The 21,675-nt window shown below is 38.6% G+C and overlaps 2 protein-coding genes across 5 annotated transcripts in view; one reads left to right on the top strand and one right to left on the bottom strand.

Annotated features, from left to right (window-relative positions):
- LOC149537872 (uncharacterized) overlaps positions 1 to 21,675 on the bottom strand; it is a 144,064-nt gene that overhangs the window by 75,742 nt on the left and 46,647 nt on the right. The window contains exon 2 of one of the 3 annotated variants that reach the window (XM_089799268.1): positions 12,466 to 12,641. The exons of the other annotated variants lie outside the window; for them this stretch is intronic. Within the exon in view, the coding sequence (XP_089655394.1) occupies positions 12,466 to 12,612 (147 nt within the window). The 5' untranslated portion in view covers positions 12,613 to 12,641. The remainder of the gene's footprint in view (positions 1 to 12,465; positions 12,642 to 21,675) is intronic. 3 annotated transcript variants of the gene reach the window in all.
- LOC149537873 (alpha/beta-Hydrolases superfamily protein) overlaps positions 1 to 21,675 on the top strand; it is a 189,266-nt gene that overhangs the window by 150,127 nt on the left and 17,464 nt on the right. For both annotated transcript variants that reach the window (XR_016355926.1, XM_089799267.1), the window contains exon 9: positions 9,974 to 10,049. Coding sequence is in view for 1 of the 2 variants with exons in the window: in XM_089799267.1 (XP_089655393.1) it covers positions 9,974 to 10,049 (76 nt within the window). In the remaining variant the exon portion in view is untranslated. The remainder of the gene's footprint in view (positions 1 to 9,973; positions 10,050 to 21,675) is intronic.

Genomic DNA, 21,675 nt, shown 5'->3' with positions numbered 1-21,675 from the left:
TGATTAAAAAATAATAATAATAATAATAATTTAAAAAAAAATAATTTAAAACATTTTTTTTTTAAAAAAAAAGAGAGCACCGTACGGTCAAGTGACCGTACGGCATCAAGGAGCTGACCAAAGAGCACTATACAGTGTTTTTAGTGGTCACCGTATGACATTCTCAAATGAAACCACTGTACGACTTAAAGGTATATACCACCGTACGGCTTTCTCTTGCAATAAGATCGTATGGCGTTTGTTGTATCGTCTCACCAAACACACCAAACACCGTACGGACATCTAGAGTTGGCATCAGGAATATAAGGAGGCTACGTACGGCGCACAAGACATTTCTGGAGGCATTGAGCATTCGTTTTGGAAGCATTCGGGTTGGAGGATTTAGTTCCTATAGGCATCCACTTTCTGGAGGCGGTATAAAGATTGCATCACCATACCGCATGATCACTCCAGGTTTTGAGTAAGACATAGCAGAAGGCATACGGCCATACGGCATAAAAGGAGCCAGATATCGGCCGTACGAAAGCATTGTAAGTTTCAGGACTGAATGGAGGCATAAGGAATATGAAGTTTTTCAGCTACGTATGACACTTAAGGAAGTGTGGAGGCTCATTCACTTGTTTGGAAGCAACGTACGACCCTTATAAAACCCTTACATTTTTAGTGGACAACGTACGACATTGTATAGCTCTATCGCCATACGTATTCAGGGGAAGGAGCAGGGAAAAGGGTATCACTGTCCAGTAACACATTAGTAGCCGTATGACATCATAAGTTGCCAACGCAAGCATCATACATTTAACAATAAAATGCAAGATATTTGCTAGGCACCGTACGGTTGGAGCATTACCAATATGAAGGCAAGGCAACAAGAACAAGCATAATAGGAAGGAGTCTAATATCATTGTTTAGGGAAAGCGTAGGCCAACACACGCATTAGGCGTCTACTGGAAGGTGCCCAGTTGGATTAAGGGACAGGTTAATGATTAATTCTCTTGCCTAATACATGTATGTGGAGGCCTGTAAGGATAAAATAGTGTCTGTACGACATTCATAAGGAGGAGAGTTTGTGATTGCATCCATATGGTACTCAGCATAGGAGGAGGACGACCGTACAACCGTATGGCGGGTAGGGAAGGAGAAGGCAAACAGTCCTTGCTAGGATCCATACGTTTGAAAGGGATTTTGACAGAAGACAGGTTTAAGAAAAATAACTGACCTAATGGCAATATATTCAGCAAACTGATAAAGGCTTGTTAGGTATGCAATCAACCGGAAAGAGGGCTTGGAGGAAGCAACTCGATCAGAATTCAGCTATGAGTCAAGATGTGTAGGCAGGGCCTTCTGTAGTGCGGCCATGCGGAAAGGACAAGGGCAAGCAAATGGCCAAAGTACAGAATCAACCAGAGGTGCAGACAACGTCGTAGAATGTAGCATTTGAAGGGTTGAATGGGTTGGACTGTAGGAAGTGGTGGAATGAAAATCCGGATACCCACCTCGTCAAAGCAAGCATCCAAAAGGCACAGGTGGAGTAGGCAATCTGGATGCCAGTTTTCTGTATTTGAGACTTTGAAGGTGTATTGTGTCCCATGATTGAGGCATATGACAGGCACTCTCAGAAGAATTCACTTCCATATTTGGGGTACTACATGGTGGTTTCATTTTAGCCAGCTGACTTTACCAGAGTATTCGGCATACCAGGAGTGGCACAAGGAGGGAAGAAAATTGACAGTAAGCCCAAAAAGATGGACAAGGAGAGGAAGTTGCAACTGGTACAGTTAGTGTGCAACGACCAGGTACAACAGCAGAAAGATGCTCTTATTGACACCTCGAGGGGAAGAGGGTTGTGAAAATCTGACATTAGAGAAGGCCATTGGAAGTGCTTCATGGACGTGGTAAAGAGTAGACTAACAGGGCATCAAACATTTCCTTTCCGTTGGTCAATATGATGAACAGACTCATGAACGGGAAGGTGTACGACTGGGCTTCTCTTTTGGCCACGCGCATGGATGAGTTCATGACATTGCAGCATAAAACATTTTACATGCCGCATTATGCCATCGGACTCTTTCTAGAGGCAACTGTGAGAATGATACCCCAAGAAAAGTTGGAAATACATCGGCAGTACATGGCGAGCCTCCGATAATGCAATGGAAGTATTTAGACTCACCTTCAGGGTAGAAGGGCGTTGATCAGAAGAGGGTGCAACAGGAGATGGAGGAATCAGGCAACACAGATAGTGGCCGCCAGGATACATCTTGTGATAAGGACAAGTCAGAGGATGCGGAGGAGGTGGAGCAGGATGAGGAGGAAGATGATGAGGAAGTTGGGGTGATTTCAGCAACCCCACTTCGCTTTCCGCGACAGTTGCCGGCTGCGCCAGTAACTGCCACGCCATCCATTTCATCATTTTTAGCTCTGCATATGCACACCATGGCAGATGTTCATATTCCAAGGTTCAGACAGTTTCGGCATCTAGTGGTGATGACCCCAATTACTCTTAATTCTAGATCACGGACAGCAATAGCAGGATCAATTCCACATTCAGTACCTGTCCAACCTTCAGTAAGTCGGAGGACAGCATCACCAACAGGTACGCAACCTGCGGGATCACAGCCTCAGCCAGTGGTTCAGGAACCGACCCCCGTACCTATAGCAATGAGTTTGCCTCAGCCATCTCCTTTAGAGAAGCCAGCAGCCACAGAGGGAGGAGTCAATCAAGGAGGCTCATAGGAGCAGGTCCATCTAGAGGTGATTGGGATTGATGTAGTAGTCATGATAGCCAACACTCTATTGGATGAGGCGACGGATCAGGATGTTGATTTGAGCATACTGGAAGCAAAACCCCAGGTGCCAGCAGTGGAACGGATGAGCTCAGTGAGTCAGGCGAGTGAGTACCTGACGCAACAACTACTTGCCCCTGTTGCTAGAGGTCCCTCCATCCAGTCTCCCATGAGAGAGGACTTGCAGTTGGAAGCTATTTGGTTGAACAACGAGGTAGTCGAGGTACTGGCATCATCGGGGGTGGAGGATCAGAGTGCAGTAGCAGCAGCAGAGAAAGTAGATGGAGGGGTGCCGGTGAAAGGACCTCTACCACTAGTCGAGGAGAAGGATAAGGGCATTCGTTCATGCCTTGTTGACATCACAGAGCGAAGCAAGTCCTTGGTAGAGTTGGTGCTTACAAAGAGAAGACAGGCAGAGGCTGGGCAGGAAGCTCTGGAGACAACTGAGAAGGCTCAGGAGGAGATGGCCGACCGACTTACCATCTAGCAGATTGCTTGGGAAGCAGAGTGGACAGCCATGTTAGCACAACTCAAGGAAAGTGCACGAGGGAAGCAGCAGGTAGAACAACAACTAGCAGCAGCGGAACAGCAGTTGGCAGCAGCACTACAGGAGAACGACTCAACAAAGAAGGCTTATGATCAGAAAGAAGTTGAGTGCCAGGAGGTCACTTTGATGCTAAAAGAAGTAGTGGAGGAGAACTCTCAGATCAAAGCTGATTTGAAGGTCTGGACTGATCAAGTGTATCAGCTTTGACGTAGCCGGTCATCACAGTCTGAGACACAACCTTCTGGTTCATGATGTCTATGTTGTTTTTATGAATAAATGTAATTAGTTGTTTTGAATTTTGTTGTGTTGTTGTCCAGAGACGACTTTTCTTTTTGGGGGGGATGATGTTGTTGGTAAATATTGTGTAGCCGACAGGGTGTGTGTCAGGATGTATCCCATCGATATAGGCTCCTTCGGGAAGGTTCTTATTGTAGCCGACGGGCCTTTCGGTAATTGTCATGTGGCCGACGAACTCCTTCGGAAAGGTTCCTCAAGATGTATATATACCCCCTCCAGGATCATTGTAATCATCTTATCGAAGCATAATGTAATATCTTTGGCATATGCGAATATAGGAGTTATGCTTTTCTGATCCATTGTCTGTATGCGTTGATTTCTTTACCCAATACGGTAAGCAATGAAGACTAAAGGGACCAAGTAAGTAAAGGAGGCATCAATTAGGGTCAATTGGGACATCTTGAAACCTATCATGGTATTTGGTGATGGTATAATCAGTGTAATGGGCAAAAGTCCTAAAGGTCCTGATAAGGACCTTAGGACAAATAATTGGAAGAGGGGCCAATAGCTTGGGAGTAAAACCTTTAAGGGAAGAAAGTCATAAGTTTGAAGAACATGGCACCTCAGAATCACCTAGCTCGGGAAATAGAGGAAGTAAGGAAAGAGTTGGGAAAAGAGAAGAGGGAAAAGAGGGAACTAGCAGCAACTATGGAAAAAGAGGATAGAAATGGAAGGATTGAAAGACTTCAACAGTTGGCAAGGATAGAAACCTTGGAAAGGGAGGGGGAGCAACTAAGAATGGGGCATCACGATGTTCATGAAGAAGAGGAACATGAAGGAGGTATAAGGCAAGAGAAAGTGAAACATGAACAAGACATTGAAGAAAGGAGATTTGTCAAGCTAGTAAAGGCAATACAAGGGACAGGTGGAAGAGGAAACTTATTTCTACCTATCTATTAGGGCAAGATGAGGAGTGAGAACCATTTTGATTTAGAGGTTGTTGAGGAAGATAGAAAAGTGAAGTTGGCTAAGTGAAGGTTAAGGGGCACAACACTTACTTGGTGGACAATTTTGCAAAGTGAAAGATTGGCAAGAGGACAAGATAGTAAAATGTGAGAGAATGAAAGCGATGGTGAAGGGGCAGTTCTTATCACATGATTTTGCAATTCAGGCAAAGAGAATGAGGCAGAACCTTAAACAAAGAGATATGGATGTCACGACATACACCAAACAATTTCACAAGTTGAGCATTAGAGGGGTTGTAAGGGATGAGGATGGAAAAATGGCAAGGTACATTAATGGGCTTAGATTCAACCTCCAAGATGAAATAGGACTGAATGTACCTTACACCTTAAGTGGATGGTTTCAGTTGGCAATACAGGCAGAAGAAAAGTTGAAGAAACAAGAGAGGAACAATAGCATAGGTGGAAGTTCAAATAGAGGAAGAGATGGCAGGACAAATCAAGCATGGGAAGAAAAGGACAAGGGGCCTACTTTAGAGCCCAGAGGAGGCTATCCATATAGAGGAGGAGGAAGATTTGGACAAGGAAGGGGAGCCTTTACAGGCAGCTGCTATCACTGCAGTGAGATGGGACACCAATCTTTTAAATGCCCTAAATGGGAGCAGCAGGACAAAGGCAAGCAAATAGAGAAAAGAGTGAATTTGGCACAAGAAGAAGAGCACAAGGAGATGGAGTTGGCTAGTGAATCGGGTGAAACACTTATGGTTTCAAGAGGACCATCATATCAGGTATCAAATCCTAATGTCTCCATTAAAGAAATTGGTTGCAAGATCCAAGGTAAAGTATGCAAGCTTATTATTGATTCTGGTGCACACAATAATTTAGTTTCATATGAAGTCGTTAATAAGTTACATTTGAAGACATTTTCTCATCCAAGGCCACATTATGCAACATGGGTAAGCAAAGATCAGAACATGTTTCATGAACAAGTTGTCATTGATTTCTCCATTGGTGCATATAAAGATGGTGTTTTGTGTGATGTTATGGATATGCCTTGTGGACACCTAATCTTGGACAGGCCTTGGCAATATACCAGGAAGACCAAACATGATGGTTTTACAAACTCCTATTTGGTTCACAAAGGGAATATAAAATATAAGATGAAACCATTGATTGATGATGCAAAGAACATAGTTATGTGTTTTGGGGAGAATTTGCAGGTGGAGAAGCAGACTGATGGAATCAAAGATACTGGTCAAACAGAGCATCAAGCAAACAGGTTTGAGAGTAGTCCTAAACAAGGAGTTATTGAGGACTTCAATGGCATGACAGTAGGGGGCATTCAATGTCCTATTGTGACACAAAGGTCTACACATCAAAGGGTGGTGTTACAGCAGTAAGAAAGCTCACCAGATATCAAAGACAGTATGAAGAATGAGTTGTAGCAGCAAGGCATAGTAACCAGTCCTAGAAGAGGACATAAGCACAAGGTTTTTCTTTCTGACTTTGTGGTGAATGCAGTTACATGGCAAAGTAGAAGGCAAGGACATCAAGTCTCTGGAAAGCAACATGAAGGCTGGAGCAGACCAATTGACAAGAGTTTTCTCCATGGTGGGGAGGGTGCAGTAGTACCTAATCAAACACATAGGCATATGAAGACTAAAGGGACCAACAAAGCAAAGAAGGCATCAATCAGGTTCAATTGAGACATCTTGAAACCTATCATGTCATTTTGTGATGATAAAAGCAATGTGATGGGCAAAAGTCCTAAAGGTCCTGATAAGGACCTTAGGACATTAAATAATTGCAATAGGGGCCAATAGTACTCAAGGGGTCAAAGTAGGTCAACAAGGTCTTAGGCAAGTTGAACAAGTCCTAGGAGAATCAAATTCATAAGTTTGATAAGTTAAAATACTCAAAAAATTGATTAAAATAGAGTAAATTCAAATTTTAAATAATAATGGCTACTAAGTTTAAGAGGGAAAATGTTTTAAGGGTCTAATTGCATTTGTAATGGCTTGGAACCGATTGGAATCGGTTGATATAGTTGAAAAACATCCTTTAAAGCCTGGGCAAAGTGTTTTGAAGTTGGGAAGAAGTTCATTGTACGGACTGTGACAAAACTTGCAATAAAATGCCATCATTTCTACAAATTTCTTGTGTATTTGTATGGTGGAACAATCAAATAATTTGTTTGATAGATTGGATGATTAGAGGAAGGGTCTAAGACATCAAATGCATCCTATGCATGAGTAAGATCATTGTTATTGCATTTTTTTCGTAGTCTTTTGCCAACAGGTTATAACAGTTTGCATTTCCTAATAACAGTTTGAGTAACATAGGATGAATTTGATCATTCCATCAATGCTCTTTAACTGATTCTCATGGAATGATCCAAATCTAACATTTACCATATGAAACTAACCACTAATATGCAAAAACATTGACTGTTCAAGGTGATCACCGTGACTGACGTGGTTGAAAGAACACTAAATTTGAGGTTTGGCTATAGCAGCAAGCAGTAAGCAGTATACCTGAATAAGGGCATGCTTTTATATTGGAATAGTTCTATTATGTCATTCTAATGGTGAAACAACTTTCACTTGATTGAAATTGTACTTTGGAGTCAGAGATTGGCCAAGCCCTACTTTTATGAGGGTTTCTAGAAGTAATTTAGGGGTTTTGAATTTGGAGGGCTTACAGAAACAAATTGATCACATATTTCTTTGATTGGAGGCAAATGATAAAGGAGATTCAGGGTCAACGGTTAAATATCTTATATAGCTGCTTCAAAAAATTTGGGTAAAATAGGCCTAAAAATACTGACAGTTGGCCAAATCAATGAGATGGTCCAAAACAACTCATATTAAGTTTTTGATATGTTAAAGTATGGCCAAATGGGTGTCAGAATCCATGATTTAATCTGAGGATCTTTTGGAAAGTTTGGGTGAAAAGCCTTAAAAACACTCACTAGAGACCTAATAGCAAATTAGGCCTAATAGGACAGCAGTTTGGATTTGTCTATACGATAAGCACTTGAGACTTTGAAAATTGATTGTTTGGGTTGGATTGAGTGTGGAGGTGTTGTTAGAATCCTTGTTAGCCATTAGGAAGGTTAGATTCATGTTTCTGGCTATCTAAGCCATTGGGTGCCGTAAGAAGACATCTGAAGCGTTTAGATAAACAATTGATATTGAAGCCTTAAAAGCACCATTACATCCCATCAGATGACCACTGGGACAACTCTACATTGGATAACATATAGCATGTCCCTTCTTCTAGTGTAATATGTGGGCTTTCGGACCTAACCTATTACATGTTTGGTTTAGCATTGTGTTGGTGTCCGACTTGCAAATGCCTGACATGTGAATATAACAATTGACATAATGTATATATATGAGACCTGTCCCAAAAAGTTGGTTAGTAATATGAACAATGAAAATTAGTGTGTGAGTATGTGAATGATTTAGCGTGAGTTGCATCTTAATCATTGTGTAGTTTCATCAAAAGATCATATGAAAGTTGTTCAGATCAAAGGAAAGCTATGCATTCAATCTTCAAGTTCTGCAATTCATATTGTTGGGATTGAGGTCCTTTGTACTGAGTTGGTTCTCAGATCTTGGTGTCTCATATAAGTTGGTGCCTGCAAATACAATTGGGATTGGTGTCTCCAGTAGTTTGGAGCCTAATTCATAGTGTAAGTGATCTATTATTTTGTGAGACTGAATTCGGGTAGTAGATCCTAGCTGATATTCTTACCTTGGCATTTCTTGTCTTGGGTTTCCATTTATATCTGGTGTTCTTTGTTTGGATGTGTGTTTTATGTGTTGTTTAATTGGTACATCATTAAGGAGATTTTTAAGTGCTGCTTTGATGTTGTAAGGTTCATGTTTGAAGAAGTTCTTGATGATAATAAATGTGTAATTAAGTTGAAATTGGGATGTATTGATTCATCCGTCTACCTCCTCCCCCTGCTGCCATCCCCAAAGTATATTTTGTGTCCATTCATTCTAAGGTTGAAAAATTGAACCACCACTCAAAACTCAGTCAAAGGGTTTCACCAAAATATAATAATGTAAAATGGCTCAAATGAGTCTCTGTAGTGCATTTTATAATCTTCTCTGTAACTTTTAAAAATTAGATTTTAAAATAATAATCCGTTGTGCTCCATAAATTGACTTTATTAATTTTCTAATTTTTACGGCACTTTAGTCTCTCATAACTCATCTTATTAAATCATTATTTTAAGTTGTCTTTTAATTTTGCTTTTTCAAAAACTTGATTAATTTTTAAGTTATTGTCCACATCTAGACAGAGTAGTGTCGAAAATACAAAAATAGCTTGAAGGTGATTTTTAAATGCCCCAACATACTTGAAAGTTAACTAGAGATCCAACTTGATAAAAACTAACACTTCCATAAACAAAATATTTCTCAAATTAGTTTGGAATGCACCTGAAATGATGAAAATGCTCTCGGAAAGCACATTATACTTGACGTAGAAAATTGAACTTTGCTCTGAAAAAGTTGGCGCTTTCCAAGAAAGCTGGAGCTAACCAAGAGATTAGAATGACCAAAAATGGGAACATTACAATGCATCTTTCAAGTATGTATTTCCTTAATTCCTTGACTTTTGAATTGAAACCTTGTCTGGCATCCTTACACAACTACTTGTCATTAATGGCCTTGAATGTATGTGATAATAGTAAAAAATACTATCAAATGCCTGTATACCTGTTTGGGCACCTTAGAGATGTGGTTGGTGCATAGATGCAGATGGTTACAAATGCAAAGGGTATGGTTTCATATACACGATCATGTGAAGTTGCTCCTAGTAAGTATGGGTGACTTGTAACCTTGGCATATGACCCTTGGTTTCCTTCTTAGACTGCTTGAGATGGATTTGGGCATGGGATTCTGGGCTGCAAGCTAGGCTGTCAGTCTCGATATGTTTCAGGTAGCTTCATTGGTTTTTATCTTTTGTCATTTTAACAAATAAATCCCAATTTGTCATAGCTGACCAGTTATGTTCAGGTATTGGATTTGTGGATGAAACCCCTTTGGTTTTGTGAAGCAATTTAATTTAGGAATTTCACTTGTTTTGAAAAGATTCTAGATATTCTAATATGTTTCATTAAGAGTATTCAATTCCAGTGTGTGTGAGAATGCTTTTACTGTTTATGCAATGTATTGCCAAATAGAATCATCAATCTTTCTTCAGTCAATGCAGCAAAATCAAACTAAAAACTTAAAAAAAGAGTCGTAGTTTAATGTATTGAATCATTGAAAAACCTAAGTTCAAATGCAGTTTCATTGACTGCATGAAGGTATATATGTTTCACAAACAAGATAAAGGGTATAGTAATATGCAGAAGTTGACTAGCTTGTTTAATATTAAACTTACATCATCCTTATTATTTGTTTATATTAACTCCTTATACACAGCTATTCTTGAGGCTGCACGAAAAGCTCCTTTTAAGGATTTATCATCACGAATATCTAGTGGATTTTCATCTTCGAGGTAACTAAAATAAACTGTTATTCAAATTTCTTTCTTTTCATCTTTTGCAATTTCAGATTCGTAAGCGAGAAAATGGATTTCTCTAATGAAAAATAATTGTTTTTCAAAGAATTAAACTCATATACATTGGATTAGCCTATATTGAGATATAGGTCATTAATTAAATGTTAGTATTGTGTCCTGAATATATTCTCAGTCTATTTGACATGCATATTTCTTACAAGATATAATTATGAAATCATTGCATCATTTGAGCCATTTGTTGTGAACGGTTTAGTTCCAATTTGCAACACTGCTTTAGTTTCCCCCCAAAATGCCAGTTTGCTACTCATTGAAATTGAAGTTTTGAAACATTTTTTATCATTTAAACAGAAGCTATATAAACCATGTGTGTCATCATCCCTTCCGAATAGAACCTAATATTAATTAATAATGATTATAAGATCGAAATATTAAAATTAATAACAATAATAATATTAAAGTATGAAAATAAGTAATATTAAAATATAATTATAATTAAATGTCAATAACAAAATCATAATTTGTTATAAGTGTAAATAAATAATAATTTTGTAACATATTATAAACATTTATACTAGTTATATGTTATAATATTATATAACATAAAAAAATATTATACATTTAATATAGATATTTAATTAAAATAATATAAATACTATATCATTTGACATACTATAATAAATAAATAAATAAATATATATATATATATATATATATATATATAAAACACTCATTATCGTAATATACATATGAAATATATTTTAAATAAAATAACAATAATATTCTCATATTACATACTAAACTATAGGATCAAGCAACCAAATGGAGTTGGGCATCCTTTCACCCGACACGGGTATACTAGAAGAGCGATAGATATTAGAAAAAGAGAGTATACAATCAGCCATGGAGGAGAGGAGTTTGAATGCTACAAATATCAATGCAACCATCACTTATTAGCATTGTGGAGATTGCAATCACCATAATCCTTAGCAGTGACAAACATATATTATTTGCATTCTCAACAGTGATCTCACTGCTGAAGGTTGTGATAAATATCAGTCTGATTTACTTTGCTGTGGCAACAAATAGGATTGAGGTCATGGATAGGTCAGCGTACAAACTGATTAATTCATCAAACATCTAAGGAGGAATCATCGAACAATGAAGGGGATTAAAATGGATATCTAGCATTTATTGAAGAAACATATAATAATTACTTCTGACATTATCATGACATTATAAATAAGTAGCTCACTCCATATAGTTGATAGGCAGTGTAGAAATATAGTAACTTAGTGGAAAATGTTGCAAATGAGGGAAATCACCATTACAAATGTGAGGACTGGAGGTTGCAACTTAGCGAGGACCGGAAGTTGTAACTTATGAATTGCGCCCCTTGTATAAACACAAAAATAATCCATTTCAAGATTTGATACATATAAACAATGCATTATCAATTGTGTTCCTTGATATCATTCAATGTGTAAAGAAGTCTTGTTTGCAGTCATATTTCATATGAATGTGTTAAAATACAGATTATTCATTTGTAAACTCAAATCATTAACTAAGTGGAGGTATAAGCCAAGGAAAAGTATAGAAGCATTGGCACACATATAATACATGGATGTGACCTATATGCCCATTACGATCAAGCCTTAATTGGTACTCAGTCCATATGCAACATACAGACAAAGGTATAATAAGAGGAGTTCTAATATCAAATTGTATATTATGTTTGTGCCATTGCTCTAGTCACATTAAACAGTGCTTGTAGTCATTCCTCTTCTTTCGAGTGTTGAGAGTTACTTGAAACATTGTTACAACACTTATTCAATAACACCACAGTGGGATCACAACCAGACAAAGGATAAGATTTGTACGCACAAGTGGGAAATTAGAGAGTGATGAAGAACTATGAAGATGATAGAATATCTATGGAGAATATTTATAATGAAATGAATCAGATAAAAAGGAAAATGGATAAACAAGTAAACAATTCGATGAGATATCATATGTTTTGAAGCAAATGATATAAGACATTAGGAAGCAGAAATATGTTTGGAACAGGTCCAAAAGCATATTGAAGCAGAGATTATGAGAATTTAGTTATGTGCTAAGGAACTTTACACGGGGACATTCTAAAGTGAAGTAGACTTATTGTCGTCACCTAACAATCTTGCTTAATGCACAACACATAATGCTCACAACACAGAAATTTATCACCAAACTGCATCACGATGATCATACAGTTAAAATACATCAAAAGATTGTCATGGTAATACCAGAAAGCAGCAATTCAGACCACGTACACATACAACAGTATTACAAGGAGTATTCTCCTCGCACATGTCTGAGAATACAAAACACTATATGTAAAAGGCTCGACAACAGACACCTTCTCTTGCTGTTGGTTATTGACAAGAAGGCTTCCCAGTAGCCGAAGAGTCTCCTCCAATGTAGAAGGCCAAATATTTGACATTGCACTCCTAACTGTCATCCTCAATGCCACAACAGGTGATACAAAACGCCACCTCATATCCATGGTCCCCCACACATGTTGAAGAGACAGAGCTGGAACGCAATATGTGACAGCTGGGTTACAAATAAGACAAAGCATGAACATGAAATAAAACACTAACAAAAATGCTTGAAACCAATGCTCAAACACGATAGATGGCGCATGAATACTCTTAGCTGAGCAAAACCAATAACAGAAATGTGAAATTCGCTGAAAGTGCACACTGGAAAGAACATAACAGAAAAGAGAAATAGAAAACGCAAACACACGATTTTATTGTGGTTCACCACAAATTGTGGTTACGTCCACACTGCAGGGAAGATCTCTATTCATGTAAATGTTTGAACTTTCAATCACAGCTGTAGCTTCAGCTCTTCGAATACAATATAAAATAATGAACCTCCAATACATATTTATAGAGTCTCAAAGGAAATGAAGAGATGAACAATTGGAGGGAAACAATAATAAATTGTGCATAATAAAAGAAAGACTGTTGGGCTTCACATATACACCCAACAAACCCCACTTCAAGTCCAACTACTGTAATGTACGAGTCTCCCCTGAATTCCCCTACTGTTATTTCTTTACAATGCCGAGAGAAGCTCGACAAAAGTCAAACTTCTCTTGTGGAACAACCTTTGTAAGTGCATCAGCTGGATTCTCCTTGGTATTAATCTTCAAGACCTGAAGTTTTCCCTCCTCAAGTTTACTTCAACTGAAATGATACCATACCTCAATATGCTTAGTCCTGCTATGAAACACTGCATTTTTGGCTAAGTCAATGGCACTTTTATTATCACAATACAAGGCTGATCCTTGTTGAGGACAATCAAAATCACCAAATAGACGTTGCAACCAAATCAACTCTTTTGCTCCTTCAGTGAGAGCAATGTATTCAGCCTCAATAGCAGAAAGTGAGACCACTTGTTGCAACTTCGATGCCCAATTGATCACTGCTCTAGTAAATACATAACTAGTAGTGGATCTTCTATTATCTAAATTTCCAGCCATATCTAAATCAGTATAACCTCTAAGTGAAGTATCTTTGCCACCAAAACACAATACAAAATCAGGAGTGCCCTTAAGATATCTTAAGAACCACTTAACCACATCCCAATGTTGTTTACCCGGATTACTCATAAATCTGTTGACAACCCCCACTGCTTGGGCGATATCCGGATGAGTGCAGACCATTGCATACATAAGACTACCCACTGCTGAAGAATATGAGATGTTTTTCATGTAGTCTTGTTCTTCTTATGTCTTGGGACACATGGCTAAAGATACTCTGAAATGATCAACAAGACTACATGAAGAACTGCCAAATCTTTCTAGTACCTTGAGAACATAGTGTTACTGAGAAAGCTCTATTTCCCTCTTGTGTTTATCACGGATAATATCCATGCCAAGTATCCATTTTTTTGCCCCTAAGTCTTTCAAGGAAAACCTTTCTGACATCTTTTCTTTCAATTTTGAAATCAGCTTCATAGATGAGCCAGTGACAAGCATGTCATCAACATAGAGCAATAAAAGAATAAAGGAACCATCAGGTAACTTCTTAAAGTAGACACATGGATCAGATTCACACCAAATGAAATTATTTTCAATCATGAATCGATCGAACCTGAGGTACCACTGCCTCGGAGCTTACTTGAGACCATACAAGCTCTTCTTCAATCTGCAATATAAGTTTTCTTTACCATGTTTAATAAATCCCTCGTGCTGCATCATGTAGATTTCTTCCTTCAGATCACCATGGAGAAATGTTGTTTTGACATCCAGCTGCTCAAGTTCAAGATCATGAGCAGCAACTAAACTAAGAATAGCTTGGATTGTAGTCATCTTGACCACGGGAGAGAAGATTTCATTGAAACCTATACCCTTTTGCTGATCGAAAACTTTACCAACCAGCATGGCTGTCATGTCCCCTCTTTTAGCTTAGTCTAGTAGAGCAATGTTAGTCAGCTTATTATGGGGTCTTGTAGGTTGACAGGGTTGGATGGAGACCCGGTATGGTTATTCAGTGTTGGGGACTTGATGTTTTAGCAGTTATTGATTAGTTGGGAGACATTCCTTTTTTTTAGGAGGCAGTTCCTACTTTTTAGGAGGTATATTCTTGCCCAGGGTTGGGTCTCCATGAGATTACTCTTTGGATTCAATTTTAGAGGGATAGGGCTTGTTTCCTAAATTTTAGGAGCATCCCTAGATTTTAGGGATGAGATTGTCAGTGGATCTTTGATTTCCGACTTCAATCACAGATAGGTGACAGGATGATTTTATGGTGTGTGATGTCAGTTGGGATTTTTTGGCTATTTGGGTTATATTTTTAATATTTCCTAAGTTAGCAAGTTATAGCCATTTTGGAGTATTAAGGGGTTTTTGGCCTCATTTGGATTGCTTATCCCTTGGTGTAATAGCTCGTTGGGAAGGTCTTGAACTTTTCTAAATATTTCTTTTTTGACTTAGAGCATTTCGATGAATGGATTTCTTTCTATTGGGAAAAAGGTCATTTTCTGGATACTTGACCACTTTAAAAATGAGAAATATATTATTTTAATAACCCAACGCCACATGGAGACACTTTTAGGGTTTGAGCTAAGTTTGGTGGGTTATAAGAAGATGAAGACAAAGTTCGAAGGTATTATTGATATATTACATTTTGGATTTGGGTTTTGGGCTTTGGTTGAGCTTTCAGCATTGGGGACGCCAAACCCACTTGCTTTGCCTATTTGGGACGTAGCCCCCAAAACAGGGATTTGGATTCTTAGCAGTTAGAAGAGTCTTGGAGATTGTGTATTGTTTCTTTCGAGGAAAGCAGTATTGAGTCAGATTTTTAGTTGGGGTTTGGACATTTTATCCATGTGTGGGCACTTTGCAATTGTACGGCCACGCTGGGCAGCCATATTCTTTTCCAAGTGCAGCACTTAAAGAGCTGGAATTTGGCTGTAACTTCTTTCTGGGCTCATATTTCTCATTCATGTCTTCAGGTTGGCTTTGTCCTTGGTTGTATTCATTTGGATATGATTATAAATCTTCATTTGGTTACTTATCAGGCATATATTCAGGAAAATCTGCTTGAAGCGACTTTGTTTTAAATATATTTGGAATAAATGTTCAGAACTGGTTCATGTTATTGTACTTCTATTATTACTTGTTGAAAATCATCAAATATACAAAACAATCAAACCCTTCTGCAACTTCTATTTAGCTCTGCAAGAAAATTTTAATAAACAGGCAAAACAAATTTAAAAAATATAAATTTACAGTAGATTAGCAAAAGAGATCCATCAGGGATCTTTCAGTGGTATTAGGGCTCACATCCTACCAGCCTGTAGGATTTGTCAGAAATTGTCACAACAGATTTTAGCAAAAGTCTTGATAATTCATTTCAGCATCTGGGTATTGGCTTAAAAGTTTTGATAATTCATTTTGGCATCTAGGTATTGGATAAAAAGTTTTAATAATTCATTTCAGCATCTAGGTACTAGCTAAAAAGTTTTGATAATTCATTTTGGCATCTAGGTATTGGATAAGAAGTTTTGATAATTTATTTTGACATCTAGGTGCTAGCCAAAAAGTTTTGATAATTCATTTTGGCAAGGGTTTGGAATAGACCAGGAACCTACCATGGTTAGAAATAAAAATGGGTGCTCTAAGGTTTCATCTTTGTTAACAAGCACTAGTAAGATGCTTCTTGCCAAGACATTCAATGTTGCAGTTATGAGCAGCTACCATCAGTATTGTTCTCTTCCTAAGGAGATACGCAACCTCCTTTCCTTTACAGAATTTATGGGTGTACCTAAAGCAGATGATAACTAGGTATCTACAAGCTCTTTTCAGCAGCAAAAAGAGAAAGAAATATTAAATGATAATAAAGAAGCCATTGGTCACAAATTGGACGAGATTACAATCAGGGGACAAACCATTAGAGATGTTGGAAATGTGACACCAAGGTGTGAGGCCTATTCTGAAATTTGTAACAATAGTTCAAATCATGAGGTAACATTTATTTCAAATGGAGGCAATGATGTTGATGATGGTATTCAACTTAAGAATGGAACAAGTAATACAGAGGGTAAGGATTATTTTGGTGAGTTTGCACAAGAGAGTAATCCGGACATAAGCATTTCAGAGGCATTAGGTGATGAGACTTCATGTTATGATGAGTCTGATTTCTTAGACCATACCCTAGAAATCAGAGTAGTGTGTATTCATAGTGACACTGAATCCCAAGATCGTGATTCGGTTGTATTTGTAGACACATGGGGAGCTGATGAGAGTGAGCATAGTGTGGTGACAACAGTTTCATCATTGACAGAGGAGGTGATCTCAGTGGTACAAAGTTGCAGTACTATAAATGAGGATACATGCATTAGTGAATGCATACTGGATACTCCTTACAGCGATGTACATGACTCCGATACAGTATTCTACCATAGCGCAAATTCAAAGGTAGTACACATGCCTGAGAACTATCATTTTCAAACTCCTCATCGCTTGATTAGACAACTCAGGGTTGATGAAAGGAGGGTAGACATAGTGGTTGAGCACTTTGATGTCACTCGACAGATGTTATCTACACTTAGTTGGAGTGCTCTTATGATTGATGAGTAGGATAGTGGAGGATTTTCCATGGCAGATTTCCATGCTCTTCATAAGGCCATGGGGATATTGAAGTAGGACTTATACTATCCATGTTGTGATAGTGTGCTTCCATCTTCAGAGGATACAGTTATTGACTATAGGCACCTGACTCAGTAGTTTGGGAGGATTGGTTGGTGGGACCAGCAAACGATCCAGCATTATGTCAAGCAGTTTTCGACATGAGCTATCACATCTATATCACAGAGACTTCATTTGAGATCATGGTTACAGGATGATGTGGGTATTAGCAGACATGATGCTTTGGACAATTATTACTTTTGTGGTGGTATCACAGTGGTTGCAGAGAGATATGGCATGATAGAGGTTTCTAGTTATCCCTGTTTATACCTGATGGATGGGTACTAGTTTAGATGGTGTTGGAATCTGGGTGTTGTTTTGTTTGATGCTTGTCTTACAGGGATTCCAGTATGTTACCACCTTGGTTGTGGGAACACTCTCATCCAGTGTGGGATCTTGGTACTATCCTATGCAGTGCATTTGATTGGGCGATCCTTGATGTGTTGCTTCATTTCACACACCCAAGAGTGTATATCAAAGTGGCGCAACAGGAGTTTGTTCATTGCTTATGGGCAAGCATCTCCGAGAGGGGAGGACTATCATGTCCCATCTTTTAGCTCAGTCTAGCAGAGACGTGAGTTAGCTTATTATGGGGTCTTGTAGGCTGACAGGGCTGGATAGAGACCCAGTATGGTTATTCAATGTTGGGGACTTGATGTTTTGGCAGTTATTGATCAGTTGGGAGACGTTCCTTGTTTTTAGGAGGCAGTTCCTACTTTTTAGGAGGTAGGATCTTGCCCAAGGTTGGGTCTCCATGAGATTACTCTTTGGGTTCAGTTTGAGAGGGATAGGGCTTGTTTCCTAAATTTTAGGAGCATCCCTAGATTTTAAGGATGAGATTGCCAGTGGATCCTTGATCTTTGACTTCAGTCACAGACAGGGACAGGATGATTTTATGGTTTGTGATGTCAGTTGGGTATTTTCTGGCTATTTGGGTTATATTTTTAATATTTCCTAAGTTAGCGTTTAATAATTAAATAAGACTAAGTTATAGCCATTTTGGAGTAATGAGGGGTTTTTGGCCTCATCTGGATTGCTTATCCCTTGGTGTAATAGCTCATTGGAAAGGTCTTGAACTTTTCTAACTATTTCTCTTTTGACTCAGAGCATTTCGATGAACGGATTTCTTTCTATTGGGAAAAATGTCATTTTTTGGATACTTGACCACTTTAAAAATGAGAAATATATTATTTTCATAACCCAACACCACATGGAGACACTTTTAGGGTTTGAGCTAAGTTTGGTGGGTTATAAGGAGATGAAGACAAAGTTCGAAGGTATTATTGACATATAACATTTTGAATTTGGGTTTTGGGCTCTGGTTGAGCTTTCAACATTTGGGATGCCAAACCCACTTGCTTTGCCTATTTGGGACGTAGACCCCAAAACAGTGGTTTGGATTCTTAGTAGTTAGAAGCATCTTGGAGATTATGCATTGTTTCTTCAGGGGAAAACAGTATTGAGTCAGAGTTTTAGCTAGTGTTTGGACATTTTATCCACATGTGGGCACTTTGCAGTTGTACGGCTGTGCCTAGCAGCCATATTCTTTTCCAAGTGCAGCACTTGAAGAGCTGGAATCTGGCCATAACTTCTTTTTGGGCTCATATTTCTCATTCACGTCTTCAGGTTGGCTTTGTCCTTGGTTGTATTCCTCTAGATATGATTATAAATCTTCACATGCTTACTTATTAGGCGTATATTCAGGAAAATCTGCTTGAAGCGACTTTGTTTTAAATATATTTGGAATGCATTTTCAGAACTGGTTCATGTTATTGTACTTATGTTATTACTTATTGAAAATCATCAAATATACAAAACAATCAAACCCTTCTACAACTTCTATCTAGCTTTGCAAGAAAATTTTAATAAATAGGGAAAACAAATTTTTTTAAAAAAAATTTACAGCAGATCAGTAGAAGAAATCCATCAGGGATCTTTCAGTGGCTTTATACCGCATTTGATTTTTGCCTTTATCTTTCAACCGATAAATCCATCGATTTTTTAGTGTTTTCCGATTTGGTGGCAAACGAACCAAATCTCAAGTTTTGTTTTGCAACAAAAACTCTCTCTTCCTGCATCGCTGCCTCCCATTTGTGAGAATCCAATGCTTTGCGAGCTTCTTTGAAGCTTGTTAGTTCAACTTGATCTGAAAGCAAACATTCAGGCTCTGCTTCTTCGGAGTACAAGAGTTCATAATTAGAGAATCGAGCAGGAAGCCTTCCCTATCTTGTAGATTTTCTCAACTCTTGAAAATTATCCCCATTTTGTATACTAGTCACCAGCATGTTCCTTTTCAATATCATGAGAAGTCTTTCTCAGTGATTCATAATCACTACCTTGAGAAGATGTAAAATGACTTATTTTTAGTTTGGTTTTGATCAAATCCTTTTTGAACAACCCCCATACTAGGATTATGGCTCTGTGAGTTTTGCCCCCCCTAGAAAAAGTACATTTCTAATATGTGTTTGATCATTTTGATATCCATGTTCTGCATTAAAGTGACTTCTCTGTTGTGTGGGAAGTTTGCTTTTGAGATTTGCAATATGAGTTCTTTCAACAGGTGTAGGGACACAAACCTGATTGTAGGAGGGACCATCTTTGAACTTTGTGTGAGAGTGTGCTTGCAGGGAGAGCAAACTTGGCAGGTGACAGGTTGAAGATTCCTGTGGATGAAAGGTAGACTGCACACACTTCTCTGCTGTTGTGGTTGCCGGCCCAAGTTCGTGGGTGAGCTGCTGATTCGATTCATGCCGTGTGAGTTCAACCGTTGGCAAATTCAATTCAATCACTTGAGCATGCTGTCGATGATTGGTTTGGGCATTCCCTATGTGATCTACATGTGCTTCATACCAGTCAAACACAAGTAGAAGCCAGTTTATACAAGCCATGTAATAGGGGAATTCTATTCAAGTCCCTGTCTACTGTTATTGCATCCTATCAGTTAATGTCAAGGATGCGTGAGCCGTGGGTGGGCAAGATGTCATGTTGGGCATGTTCTTTGCCAACATTTTCTCCAATGTTTTCTCCTGCGTAGCTGGCTACAATGGTGATTGGAACACTGTGAGAGAGTCTTTGCCCATGCATAGTGTGGTGTAGGGAAGACCACGGGTGAGGCTCCTGTGTGGAGTCCACCTCACCCGTGAGTGGCAGGTTCTCATCATAAGAATTCTTGTGACCAAGTGTATAGGCAGGGGGAGTGCCTTGCTTAGTATGGTTTCAAGTTTGTCTGTACCCAAACGAAGGATTATCATCCTTGGTTTGACTGTTTGATTCATTAATACTCTGTTCACCAGTAGTATTGGAATGATTCCACATGCTAGTAGAAGAAGTGGATAGAGGGGCAAGGGCTAAGACTGAATTGGGAGATAAAACACTTGAAGGAACATTGTTTTGAATTCTGATAGCATTAGAGTTATTATCAAAAATAGAGAAAGGGGCATATTCACATACCATTTTTCCTTCATTGTGTAATGCTGGAAGTACCTTCTTATTGAAGATGACATCTCTACTTCTAATGATTTTATTCCCAATTGGATCCCATATTCTAAAACCGAACTAGTCTTCACCATAGCCCACAAAAATGCTTTTTGTGATTTTGGATCAAGCTTCTTTATTTTCTCCTTTGGAATATGTACATAATCTTCACATCCAAACACCCAGATGTGAGAATATGAGATTTTTTTCCCATCCGCTCTTCCTTTGGTATGCCAAAATCCAACTGAGAAGAGGGACTTCGGTTGATTAAGTATACTGCTGTATTACATGCCTCTGCCCAAAACTCCTTGCCTAAACCGGCATTAGAAAGCATACAACGAGATTTCTCAAGGATCTATTCATCCTCTCTGCTGCTCCATTTTCTTGCGGGGTGAATGGAACAATCTTAATTCTACGGATGTCATTGTCCGCACAAAATGAATCAAACTCCAATGAGCAAAACTCTCCGCCATTATCTGTCTGCAAGCACTTTATTTTGTGGCCAGTTTGATCCTCAACTAAAGCCTTAAAGATTTTAAACTTGCTGAAAACATCAGATTTCTTATGCAATATATAAATCCATATCTTTCTTGTGCAATCATCAAGGAAGGTGACGAAGAAGTTTGCTTCTCCAATAGAGCTTTCCTTGGTGGGTCTGAACACATTGGAATAAGTGCCAAAGGAGTACCTTTCTTTTCATGTCCATTCCTCAAGAAGCTGACCCGCTTCTATTTTCCATAGAGACAATGTTCACAAAATTGTAAGTCAACTGATTTCAGCCCCGGTAATTGCTCCCTTTTATGCATAACAACAAAGCCCTTTTTGCTCATGTGACCGAGCCTTTGATGCCACAATTCTAAATTGCTATCTTCAACTGTCATGGCAACCCCC

Source organism: Cupressus sempervirens, chromosome 9, assembly GCF_028749045.1.
Source record: "Cupressus sempervirens isolate cs-2001-9-10 chromosome 9, ASM2874904v1, whole genome shotgun sequence".
Taxonomy (NCBI): Eukaryota; Viridiplantae; Streptophyta; class Pinopsida; order Cupressales; family Cupressaceae; genus Cupressus; species Cupressus sempervirens.
The sequence above is the reverse complement of the archived record's forward strand: the minus strand, read 5'-3'. Positions and strand labels throughout refer to the sequence as shown.